Raw genomic sequence first — 12,883 nt, 5'->3', positions numbered from 1 at the left:
GAGTATTGGTGTTTTTGAACCTGTTTTCAATAGAATTCGTGTCCAACTAAATCCATTATAATTTTCAACACCATTTTGTTCAAGAGCTACATCTCCAATACCTTGACTTGGTGTTTTACACGAATCTTTATTTTTTATTGTGACTGTTCCATCTTTATAACATTGTGCAAAAGTTAATTATATGCATAGTACTAAGACAAGCATAATAAGATTTATTTATTAGAGTAATACTTAGTTTCTTTTTTCATGGAATTTTTTAATTCGATAATTCAAAAAATATATTATAAATTTATCACCAAATCAATTAATTTGTAACATACGAATTGAAGAGTTATTAACCTGTTCTTTAAATAGGAGAATTTTAAAATAGGATTAAATCTTTAATATTTATAAATAGAATGTCTTATTTTAATTTTTGTTTTTCTCTTTAATTAATATTTTGTTTTTAATTTTTCATTTTTTGTAGAGAAGAACTAAAAAAGTATTGGTAATGAGTATCAGTCGGGTTCGAGTTGTCGATCCATTATCTACACCACCTCCTACAACAAAACCAATTAAAAGCATAACAAAAAAAGAAAAAGTGAGAGAACCTCCACCAGTGTCAATTTCAATTATAAGTGCTGTTAATGGAGAGTCTGTTGATTCAATTATATCAAGTAATTCATTCCATTTTTTATTAGAAGGACTAACACATGAGGTGTTTTCAGTTCAATCCGATGGAAGTTCACAACCATTAACCACAGAAAAATTTGATACTATTGAAATATTTGGAAGGGGTGGAGCTGTGGTTCATATTACATGTGATTGTAGAGAGATTGTTGTTCAATATCAATCAAAATATGCATCTGTTATTGTAAGTCCAACAACTACTGTTTCAGAAGTGATTAGGAGTATTGAACATAGTTTAGGATTAAAAGGTCACCATATATTATATTTAAATGAAGGAAGAAGAAAAAGAATTCCATTGAGAAAGAATACCCTAATTTGGGGATTAAAGAGTGATTTTACTTTAAAAGATATTAATGTTATTATTGGAGAAGAGGATATAATTCCATTGCAACCACCGTTTATTTCAAGTGATGTGTTATGTATTGTAGAATTTCAAAATATTCCACCATTTGAGACAATTGTGGAGTCTACATGGAACTATGAAGAATTGGTTAAATTTTTATTAGAGTCTATTGGGGTTGATTCTGAAGTTTGGAAGGAATATGACTTAGTTTTAAAGAAAGGATATAAAGCAATTAGGTTTGAAGGTATTGTTGGACAATGGGCTAAAGAAGGTGTAATAGTAGTTGAGGTCAATAAAAAACCAGGTTGTCATGTTATAGTTGTTGGAGACTATGATGACAAACCACATAAATGTCTTAGAACTGTTGAGTTTTATAGACAAGCCCCAACAGAAGATGATTGTTGGGCTTATGCAAGTAGAATGAGTTTTACAGTTGCAACAAGTAATCTGACATTAGTTACAAGTGTTGCACAAAAGTTCCAAGCCGCTAATACTTATATATTTACTATTGATGAAAATGGCATTACTAATTTTGCTGATGCACAAAGTGTTGTTGGAAATGCTAAAAAAATTATATTTGTAAAATCAGAAGAAGCACCTGGAACTTCTTTTTGTAGAGCACTTGAAGTACTTGATCCATTTGAGTCTGTTGTATATTCTCAAGGAAATCTTTTAGTAACGAAGTATAGAACTATTTTAGTTTCTTCATCAGTAGTTAGTGTTCCACATGCATCAGTTGCTATAGCACAAGTATTTATTATTGATGATAAACGAGATGCTTTATTATTAGTTGCTAAAGATTTACAACGTGTTATAATTACTGGAGATTCTAATAAAATCAGAAAATTATTAAAAATTTATTATTCTGAAGATAACAGATTGTTATTCCCAAGGAGCGTTTCAGAAACATATGCTTTCAGGTCAAGTGGAACAACTTCAACTGAAAGTGAATGGAGAGCATTATCATTTACTAAAGAATTCTCTCGTTTAGGAATTACTTCATCTAATGGGTTTAAAGTTATAGACAACAGAGATGGACATATAAGTGTTACATACCCACCTATGGTTGCTGTTCCTGATGGTGTTGACATTTCTTCTATTCTTACATTTAGGTCCAAAGGAAGAATACCTGCCATTTGTTGGAGAGGAGCTGGAAACCAAACAATATCAAGATCAGCGCAACCATTACCTGGAGCATTAGGAAGAGCTCGATGTGAGGCTGATGAGTTATTGTTAAAGACATTAGTAACACTAACAAAAGGAGGAGAAATATTATCAATATTTGATGCCCGACCTCCATTAAATGCACAAGCAAATAGATTGCAAGGAGGGGGAGTTGAGTCTAACACATATTATCCATTTTGTGAATTTCAATATCTTTCTATTGAGAATATTCATGAAGTAAGAAATGCATATTACAAAATGCTAAAAGCAATTCTTATGATGCCACATAATTCGTATGAATATAAGAATGTAATAGAAGGATGTAAATGGTATCAATTCTTACATTCTATTCTTGTTGGTGCAGTATCAATTGTAAATAAAATTAAAGAAGGGAATTCTGTATTAGTTCATTGTTCTGATGGATGGGATAGAACAAGTCAATTAACTTCTCTTGCAATGATTATCCTTGACCCTTACTATCGAACAGTCGAAGGATTGTTAACTCTTATTGAGAAAGAATGGATTACTTTTGGTCATAGATTTAAACAAAGAAGTGGACTAGGATGTAGATATGATATTGATGTTACTCCAATAATTCAAAGTTTATTTAGAGATGTTAAACCAAAAGACTTCCAGAAACAAGAACAAAATGATAATGAATCATCTCCTATTTATGGGCAATGGATTGAATGTGTTGAAATTATTAGAAGACAACAACCAGACGCTTTTGAATATAACGGAGATTTATTAATCTTTTTATTAGATAGTTTGTATAATTGTCAATTTGCAAATTATTTAGAATATCCAAACACTTGTTCTTGTAATATCTCGAATCTTCTTTCAATGGTTCCTTACGTTTATTCTCATAGAATTAAATTTACTAATACATCTTTTAAAGCTGTGGCAGATGATATAAAAGTTTCTTTAAATCCATTACAATTTAAATTATGGAAAGAATATTATTTAAGATATGACAAGCCTGTGGTATTAAATATTTGAATTAATTGAATAAATCTACATTTATTTACTTTTTTTTTAATTTTCTATTGAAACAGTCATCTATTTGTTCTAAATTTTTTAATTTTAACTTTATGCTTAATTTCTTTTCTTCTGTTGCTTTGATTGAATGTCTTTAATTTTCTTTATTATTTATTCAATTCAATATTAATTTTTTATATAAATAATCATCATAATATTCATAATAAATAAATTAAAATGAGTATTAATAACATTCAAGAATTTTACTTTTTAACTACAACAAAAGAATATATTAGTTTATTCTTATTTATAAAACATCCTCATTTTAAAATAAATACTAAAAAGCTACTTTTAAATTGTGTCATGTCTTAGTAACATTAAATAATAATTATTTGAATTTAATCATTAATTGAACCTTTAAACGCTCTTTCATAATAAACGTTCATTCAAATAGATTATATTTTTGTTAAAGAATCTATCAATGAATATTCTTGGAAGGAGTTATTAAATGAAACCTTTTTGTGTCATTTATTTTTAAATATAAACATGTTTTATATAACCTTTTTGCAAATCAAAAAGATTAAAAAAAAGTAAAAATAACAATACCAACTTAAAAATAAGTAAAAGAACTTTTAATAGTCATTGTGAAATGCTTTCTCTAACAACAAGAACTACTAATTTATTAGAACAACCACTTAACACTGATTTATTAAATTTTTTAGCGCTTGACATTCAAAAAGAAGTTATTAGATTAATTACATTAAATGTTACACAAAGAATAGGTGAAATTGGAAAATTTCTTATCACTGATGATCATTGTAAATGGTTAATGGAAACTATTGGAAAAGGATTTTCATTACCTCTCTCAGAAATTGATACTATTTCAAATTGTCTTTCAATATATGAAAGTTGGTTTTTGGAAGAAGTTGGAACTCCAAAACCAATTAGTGATAATCTTGTCGGGTATTGTGATGTTGTTGTTGGTCAAATATCATTATTATTCAGTCAAAGAGAAGAACATATTCAACCACAAACTATGGTTAATTATGCTGAATTATGTTTAAAAGCAGTTAACTTATTAAAACAATTATCGTATAAACTAAATAATACTGGAACATTAAGAAGAATTGTTTGTGTTTTAATTGCTTCTATTGATGATATGTGTGGTCCAATTGATAATTTAACAACAACACTTCCTATGACCAAAGTAATTGATGAATCTATATCACTCTTATATCAATTTTGGTTACAATTACTACCATCTGATAATTTAATTTGGGGAGTATTTTCATTATTTCATAAAAAATGGATAAGAATTTCAGAAGTAGCAACAAATTGGTGTAGGTATTGTTGTTCAATTGAAAGTTCTTTATTAAAATGGCTTTTTAATCCATTAAGTGATGGAAGTATTCATATAGTATTTAAATTAAATGACACAACAACAGAAACTGATTGTAAAGAAGATTATGGTCTTAAATTTTGGTTAAGAATTCTTCATTGTTGTGGTAATCCATCATCAATTTCTGATAATAAAGTATTTGCTATAGTCCAACAAGGACTTAATGATATGATAATGGAATTAATTGGATTTACTAGTACAACTCCACTTCCTAATGGAAATGATATGTTTAATATTTTTGTTGATGCTTTATATCATCCTATTCGTTATATGAACCATAACAATTATTCTGATGGAATTACTATTGCTATAAAATCTACTATTTTAATGTTTAAAAAAATGTCATCTATTACTGTTTACCATACTCAACATTACTGTAAGATATTAAAAATTATTGAGACTTGTTTATTGAGTCCAGCACTTGTTGTAGTTGAATATACAATCCAATTATTATTAGGAGTCTTTAATGAAAAGAATCAACCAATGGCATTATTATTACCAGCAATAGTATCAGCAACATCTAAAATTATTTCACAATCAAATCATATATTTAAATTAAGTGCTATTAGACTAATAGCAGAACTTCAATTGTCAATTGGAAAAGAACGTTCTGATGTAGTTATTCCAACAATAAATAAATTCCAAGAAAATGAAAATTCAATTACTTATGGTGGGATTAAAAAGGAATTGTTTTCTATTGCATTATCTGCTTTTGAAAAAGAGATAACTAAAGGAGAAAATTTATTAGAAAATATTAAAGTAATTGGTAAATTCATTATTGATGCAGCAAATGAGAGTTCTATTGAAGAAGTGATAAATAAGACAATTTCATTCTTTATAAAAAGCAATGAACAGTTAAAAATATTATTGAATACATCATCAATGGATGTCATTGATTTTATTGAAATTATTATTGAATATTCTTCACTCATAGAAAACCAAGCAAATGACTTAATTCCTTTATTCGAATTTTTATTAACATTTATTGAAAGCAATACATCAGGAACATCTTGGAAAAATCTTCACCAACTCGTTGGAACATTTGCTAAATTATATTGTATTTGCTTTGAGGTTATACCATCAAGTATGTTTAGTCGTTGTAATATAATGTTTAGTCGTTGGTGTCAATCAATCCCACCAAATAGAACAGAAGATGGAAATACTATCTTTGACGTAAGGTTATTAAACTGCTTCCAACAATATGTACTACCTTTTGTTCCATTAAAAACAACTATAGATGAGTTACAAATGAAACAAATATTTACAAATAAAGGAATTAATCATTTTGATGAATATATTCATTTGTACTACAAAAATGATTCTATTCTTTCTTTTATCGAACTTCCTTGGATGAGAACTTCTGAAACAAAATCTTTACTTCTTATTTGTAGAAATTACTATGGAAAACAATGCTACTTATTAAATATGCTCTTAGAAACAAAAGAATGGACATTGTTATTAGATAATTCTACTCCTTCACCCTATGAACCAATTATTCCTTCAATTGAACAAGCGTCTTGGAATAAAACTTGCTCAGAAAATATAGAGCCATTATTAACTGAATTAAAGAAAGATGTTGAAAGTCGAAAAGATAATGATTCTCGATTAACAATACCGTCAACTATTACAGAAAAATCTCTCAATAATCAAAATATTTTAAGTCAATCAGGATTATGTCGTATATTATTAAAAACACTTGGAATTACTTCATTTGAAAATAAATATCAAACATTATTACCCACAGATGAAGTTTTCGCTATTACTAAAAAAATAGATTCTGTCTCAACTAAAAATAATGTATATGTTGATATAATAAATTCTAATAATTATTCTCATGAATTTATTACTTTCATAAATGGTCTTGGAAATGTCTTTGAAAAACAAACAGGAGAACAAGAATTAAAATACATTGATGACCAATATATTATTTATTTCGGAAATGATGTTCTTTCTAAATCTTCTTATCCAAATACATCTCAAATTCAAATAAGATGGAATACTCCACTTGATACTGAATCAACAAATCTTCAAATTTCAATCACACCAACAAATAGTGATTTATATGTAATAGAATCAACTATTCCTCTTTTTACATTAGAAAAAAAACAATTAATAAACTTTTCTTGTTTATCTAACATTGTTAGAGAAGCTATTTTATCACATTCAAGAAGAACTACAAAACTTTTAACTCCACTATTAATGAGAAAAGAATCTTTCGATGAATTACTAAATCTCAAAACAGATACTCTTCCATTCCTTGATTGTCTTTTTGATAAGAACCAAATCATTGCTATTAAAGATCTTGGATTTAATTCTATTGATAAATTCTCTAATATAATTCCTTTTGATAAAACTCATTCCTCTCAACATTCAGTTAAAACTCTATCAACCACAATTCAACTTGCTCAATTACCACCAACCTCTACTCCTATTAAAACAATAGAACCATCATTATCAAAATCTTCTATAGATATTGAAAATGAACCATCAACTCCTATAAAAACTCATAAAGGTTTATTCTCAAGAAAGAGTACATTAAGTTTCAGCGATAAGAAAGAAAGTGATAAAGAAAAGAAAGATTCTAATACAAGACAAACTGTTTCTGGAAAGCCAACTGATGGAACCCCCAAAGAAGTAGATAAAAAATCAAGATTTTCTCTGTTCAAGAAAACAAAGAAATAATTTGAATTGAATTTCTCTTATTTTTCTTTTCTTTGATTTAATGGTTAGTTATTTCAATTAATATTTATGTGGACAGTCAAATGTTTTATGACCATATTCTCTACAATAATCGCAATAATATCTACAATTTATTGGTACTTTTAATTTTTGAAATTTTTGAATTGGTAATTTTCTATGGTGTTCATATTTTTGTTGGTTTATTGTTTTCTTACTGTGACAATTAATTCTAAATGTTTGTTTTCCTCGTGTTGTTTCAATTTCTTTTATAATATCTTCTTTAAATTTTGGTTCATTCTTACATTCTTTTGGTAAATGCCCAAATTCACCACATCGTTTACATCGTCTTTTAAATAACTCTCTATCTTTCAATCTTTTTTGGTAGATACCTCTGTAGTACAACCACTCTTCTCTTTTTATTATATCTGCTTCTTTACTTTGTGACTTTGTCTTATCGTAGTTATTATCTTCAATGAAATGGTTTGGTGACTCTTTTTCTTTGGTTTCTATATGAATAAAACCATTACCCTCTAACTGATTTATCAATTCTACAGATTTAAATTGTGGGCAAACCTCTAGAGTTTCTACTTCTATTGAAGAACCAATACTGTTCATAAAAGAAAGGGAATAACAAATGAAAAAGAAGTTATTTTTTTATATAGAAAATAAAACAATTAATAATAGTTAATTAAATTATGAAATTAATAAAAACTGAAAACTAAATAATTTATTTATAACTACTGAATGGCTGGTTTATCTAGTTTTATCTATGGAGGTGATGAAAGTGTTGACCCTTTTGGTTCAAGTAATTCAACCGTCGACCCATTTGGTGCTTCTTCAAATAGTGTTGATCCGTTTGCTATTCCTGTTCCATCACAACCTAATATTCAGTCATTTGACCCCTTTGCTAACTCAAGTAATACAAATGATTCTATACCACCACCAGTATCCTTCCAACTACAGCCATCCTCTATACCTCCCGTAGCAATTCCAACAATATCTAGTGATACATCAGATAAAGATAATAAAAAAGATGATATTAATGAACATTCTCCTGCTGAAGAAGATGAATTAAAAACAGAATTTAATATTGAACCTAAGAAGTCACCAAGAATTGCTATTGAAACTGAAGAAAATAAACCAAACCAAAAAGAAGAAACAACTGAAGAACAACAACCCCAACAAATAACAGAAGAACAAAATCAAAATGTTATGATTACAGAGGTTGAAGATCAAGCAAATCAAAAAGTGATTAATTATTTCCAAAAAGCATTTTCAACAACATTTGTCCCTCAACTAAAAGAAACAGAAACAGAAGTAAATGAACTAATTCAAATTCAAGGATTATTAGATAATCAATTAAAAGTATTATACGATAAACTTAAAGAAATGGAACGTATTCTCTCCCCACCATCATATATTGAAGATTTAAATAGAATTATAAAAATTCAAAAAAGAATTGATAGAATCAATGCAGTATTAACTCAAATAGAGACACGAATTACAGTATTAATGAGTTCAAGAATCTATATGAAATGTTTGTTATTTTTATTTTAGAAATATAAAGGAATTTATTAATAATAATCTTATGTGTAGATAGTTCACAAATAACAATCACTAACTAATCATTTATTTTCTCTCAATTTCTTTTAATTTAATTCTTAATTAATTAAATTTGTTCATTTAAACCATGGATGTTCTAAACACATCTTTGCAGTAAATCGTTTATTTTCATCATAAATAAGCATTCCTTCAATCAATGATGCAATAGGCTCAGCAACTTCAGGTAAAAATTTATATTTTTCAATAAGAACTTCTTTAGTTTTCCATAAATGTAATTCATTATTAGGAATATGTTTTAATTCATAATTTCTTGTAAAATATTTTGGAGTATTTGGAGCTATATTTAAGTATTTTTTATTGAAATAACCAAGTAATTCAATAAATTGGGCTAAATGGTCTTCTTCTAAAGTAAATGTTTTTCCTTGTTTCGGTTTAAATAAATAGTCTCCTGTTAACATTTCAAAAATCATACATCCATGTGACCATATATCAACTGGACATCCCCAATGAAGTCCTAAAATAACTTCTGGACTTCTATATTCTAATGTTTGAATATCATCAGTAAATCGTTTGTTAATCCAATTTGCATTACCAAAATCAGCAAGTTTACTTTCAATAATTTTAGGAATTGGTTCTTTTCCATTTTTTGGAATTGTAAATGAAAGAAGTACATTTTCAGGTTTTAAATCAGTATGAATAATTCCACATTTTGTATGAATAAAATCTAATGCTTTTAATATTTGTTTTGCAATTTCTTTACAATCATTAATTGGAATACCTTTATAGTCATAATATTTTATTAAGTCTAATAAATTTGATCCTCCTAATTCCATTACCATACAAATATGTTGTCCATTTGGTCCATTATGCTTAAAATCTTCTAAAATATGTATTACATTTTCTTTTCTTTCTGGATCACATTCATTTATTTTCTTCATTATTTTAATTTCATCTAATGCAGTTTCTGTGTATGTTTTTGCACTTTTAACTATTTTTAATGCTCCTTGAACTTTATTTTCCTTATGTTCTACTAACCATACTGTTGAAAAATGTCCAAATCCAAGTTTCTTTTGAATGATATAACCATTATATTCTTCTCCAATAACTACAGGATGATATCCACCAAGTCTATAATATTTTGGTTTTTCAACATATTCTCCATCAGAGTTTTCATAGCCATCTGAAGATGAATCAGACTCTTCTTTAGGTTTACTGATTGGTTTAGGTGCAATTTTAGCTAATCCCACTTTTTTGGGGTTCTTTTTAGTAAATGGCATACAACTGAGAAGAGTTAGTTCTTTTCATATAATTCTAATTTCATTCTTTCTTTTAAAACCCTTTTTCTTTATGATAAAAACATTATTAAAAAAATTTTCAAAATAAAATATTCAACACCTTAAGAGTCGATTAGAAGAGATCTCCAAATCCTCCGAAGTCTTCTTCGGCTTCTTCTTCTTCTTTTTTATCTTCTTTCTTTTCTTCTGTAGCTTCATTTTGTGCAGCTGGAGCAGCACCAGCAGCTGGGGCTGCAGCAACTGGAGCAGATCCTGCGTCCATAATTAAATCTTCAATATTGGCATTAGCAAGGGCCTTAGCCATGATAATTGGCCAGAAACCTTCAACCTTAATATTAGAATGGTGAAGAACAGTATTAATATGTTCAGCAGTAATTTCTTTACCAGCTTCATGGATAAGAAGAGCAGCAAGGGCAACGGCAAGTTCTTGATGTTGATGAGCAGCTTCCATTTTGGTTGAAAGTGAATAGTAAAAGAGTTCAAGTTTTGAAAAGTAGGTTTAGTTAATAACTATAAATTATAGTAAATTTATTATAAAAAAGGTATTTGAGAAAAAAGAATTTTTATTTAATTAAAAAAGAATTAAAATAAAGAAATGAAAGAATTAAAAGTGAATTATACAAACGAATAGATTGATAAATCTTCAAATGCATTATTTATCCAGTTCATTGTTCTTTCTGGTAATACAAAGAATTTTGTAAGAAGGAATTTATTTAATTCTTTTTTTAAAATAATAACTGAATTTTTATCTATGAGCCATAAAGAATGAATAGTATTTTTACGAAGTAATTCTATGTGTCTTAAAACAAAATAAAATGGAGATTCATTCTTTTTATGAGGAATATTTGTTGTTAAAAACACACCATCATAGTGTAAATAGAGACATGACTTTAATAATGAATTCACTGAAATACAACTCTTTGATTCACTAAAAGAATTTTGAATATTTTGAATATCAAAATCTTTATAAAAACTATGTGGGAGACTTTTGTTTGAAGTACAAATTACAACAAAAACAGTTTTTATTGTTAATTTGACATTAATAAAAATATCAATATACCAAATAATATTATTTATTAATGGATAAATTGGAATTAAATGATTTGAATATAACCATTTATTAAGTTTCATTGAAGGTAAAGAACTTTTTAAAGGTGCATGAACATTAATAAGATGATAAAATGGTAGTATTTGTGACTGGTCTAATTCATTAAAAAGAATTGAATTGTTTCTAGTTATAAAACATGTTTTAAATGTTGGATATTTTGAACGAAGTAAATTCATTTTACTTTTTAAATAAATAAAAGAAGAAGAAGGAATAATTCCATTTCTAAGTTGATATAAATTTTCAAATATTTTATTAAAAGTAAATGTAGTAAATATATTATTAAAATACATTTCTAATAATTCATATGTAACTGATTTGTTAAGTTCATTTCCATTAAGAACCTTAAAATGTTATTGAATAGATATTTCATTTTTATAACGTAAAGAAAAACAAACAAGAAATGTATCAACAAGTATTTTGAGATATTTAGAATAATAATAATAATAATTCGTATTTTCTTTTTCTCTTAAAATTCTTAAAAGAAAATAATAATGTGGTATTGGAGAATAAATAAATGTAACATAATTCTTTGTTTTTAATATTTGAATATTACCACAAAATTTATTAACAAGTAGTATATAAGAAATAATATGATTTATAGTAATAACTAATTGATTATATTCAATTCTTGTTAAATAAAACAATAGTCTCTCATCTTGATGTTCAGATCTATTCCCTAATCTATCATCAATAACAGCAAAAAACTGAACACTTTCTAATTTAGACGTCTGAGACATAATAATTAAAAGTTTAAAAAAACTTTTTTATTATAAAAAAATTAATAAATTAATTTAATCGAGATCGTATTGATGGAATGGATGAAACAATATTGAATAACTCATCTATTTTTTTCGTTAATATTGGTCGTTCATGTAATTTCTTAAATTGAGTCACAAACGAATCAACTTTTTCTGGAGAATTTGAAATAAATATAAGAATACTTTTAACATGACAAAGTTTAATCAAAATTTCTAATGATAATAATTGAACTGAAGAATCACCAAATTCACTCCAAATCATCAATAATGGAAATATTTGATTTGACATAGAAAATAAAGCAGACTCTTCATCATAAATTAGATTATCATAAATACGAAGAACAGAATGAGTTGTTGTCATTGGCACTTCATTACAAAAACCAACAGGAATAAGGAGTGATAAAATGTTTATAGAAAGTAATAAATTTCTGAAGGTTGTTTCAGAAATAATATCAAATAGTTCTATAATTTTAATCAATAATTGAGATGGTTTTATTTTAGGCAGAATTTCCTTTGTATACATTTTAATAACATGGTCAATAAAATGAATTTCAAATAAATAAACAATATAATCATTTTTCATAGAAATTAAATGAATAGCTTCCAATAATTTTTCTTCAGAGATATTATCTGCTAATAGTTCAGCAACTTTTTTTTCTTCATTGGTAAGTTGGTAAGGTGGTAATTTAATTTTTTCTTCATGACAATGAGAGTGATGTTCCATTTTGCTTTTCATGTGAGATTAATATCCACATTAGTAAAAATAGAATATAAGAAAAATAAAAAAAAACTAGAAAATAGAAAGAAAACTCAAAAAGAAACGTGAAACTTTAAAAGTCTAAAATAAGTTTAAGTTGAACTATATAATGAAAACTACAATCTAATCAAATAAATATTTAATGTCCCAACCACAATGGGTTCTTACCC

The 12,883-nt window shown here is 26.7% G+C and overlaps 8 protein-coding genes across 8 annotated transcripts; 3 read left to right on the top strand and 5 right to left on the bottom strand.

The window, feature by feature from the left end:
- Positions 1-490: 490 nt before the first annotated feature.
- On the top strand, positions 491-3,175 carry ENU1_203790 (myotubularin, putative; the record flags this gene model as incomplete). The annotated part of the gene is made up of 1 exon (XM_008862193.1): positions 491-3,175. One exon carries the CDS (start codon positions 491-493, stop codon positions 3,173-3,175), a length of 2,685 nt encoding a protein of 894 aa, XP_008860415.1.
- Positions 3,176-3,803: 628 nt separating this feature from the next.
- ENU1_203780 (hypothetical protein) lies at positions 3,804-7,235 on the top strand (the record flags this gene model as incomplete). Its single annotated transcript, XM_008862192.1, has 1 exon — positions 3,804-7,235. One exon carries the CDS (start codon positions 3,804-3,806, stop codon positions 7,233-7,235), a length of 3,432 nt encoding a protein of 1,143 aa, XP_008860414.1.
- A 57-nt stretch (positions 7,236-7,292) lies between these two features.
- On the bottom strand, positions 7,293-7,847 carry ENU1_203770 (zinc knuckle domain containing protein; the record flags this gene model as incomplete). Its single annotated transcript, XM_008862191.1, has 1 exon — positions 7,293-7,847. One exon carries the CDS (start codon positions 7,845-7,847, stop codon positions 7,293-7,295), a length of 555 nt encoding a protein of 184 aa, XP_008860413.1.
- A 129-nt stretch (positions 7,848-7,976) lies between these two features.
- ENU1_203760 (hypothetical protein) lies at positions 7,977-8,857 on the top strand (the record flags this gene model as incomplete). Its single annotated transcript, XM_008862190.1, has 2 exons — positions 7,977-8,769; positions 8,829-8,857. The coding sequence occupies 2 exons, from the start codon at positions 7,977-7,979 to the stop codon at positions 8,855-8,857; spliced, it is 822 nt and encodes a 273-aa protein (XP_008860412.1).
- A 54-nt stretch (positions 8,858-8,911) lies between these two features.
- ENU1_203750 (protein kinase, putative) lies at positions 8,912-10,072 on the bottom strand (the record flags this gene model as incomplete). Its single annotated transcript, XM_008862189.1, has 1 exon — positions 8,912-10,072. The coding sequence occupies one exon, from the start codon at positions 10,070-10,072 to the stop codon at positions 8,912-8,914; it is 1,161 nt and encodes a 386-aa protein (XP_008860411.1).
- Positions 10,073-10,202: 130 nt separating this feature from the next.
- ENU1_203740 (60S acidic ribosomal protein P1, putative) lies at positions 10,203-10,541 on the bottom strand (the record flags this gene model as incomplete). The annotated part of the gene is made up of 1 exon (XM_008862188.1): positions 10,203-10,541. The coding sequence occupies one exon, from the start codon at positions 10,539-10,541 to the stop codon at positions 10,203-10,205; it is 339 nt and encodes a 112-aa protein (XP_008860410.1).
- Positions 10,542-10,705: 164 nt separating this feature from the next.
- Positions 10,706-11,935, bottom strand: ENU1_203730 (hypothetical protein; the record flags this gene model as incomplete). Its single annotated transcript, XM_008862187.1, has 2 exons — positions 10,706-11,539; positions 11,594-11,935. 2 exons carry the CDS (start codon positions 11,933-11,935, stop codon positions 10,706-10,708), a joined length of 1,176 nt encoding a protein of 391 aa, XP_008860409.1.
- Positions 11,936-11,984: 49 nt separating this feature from the next.
- ENU1_203720 (hypothetical protein) lies at positions 11,985-12,680 on the bottom strand (the record flags this gene model as incomplete). Its single annotated transcript, XM_008862186.1, has 1 exon — positions 11,985-12,680. The coding sequence occupies one exon, from the start codon at positions 12,678-12,680 to the stop codon at positions 11,985-11,987; it is 696 nt and encodes a 231-aa protein (XP_008860408.1).
- Positions 12,681-12,883: the final 203 nt, after the last annotated feature.

The sequence above is a fragment of the Entamoeba nuttalli genome (assembly GCF_000257125.1).
Source record: "Entamoeba nuttalli P19 unplaced genomic scaffold asmbl_9669, whole genome shotgun sequence".
NCBI lineage: Eukaryota > Evosea > Mastigamoebida > Endamoebidae > Entamoeba > Entamoeba nuttalli.
Note: the sequence above shows the minus strand (reverse complement) of the source record. Positions and strands in the feature narration are given on the sequence as shown.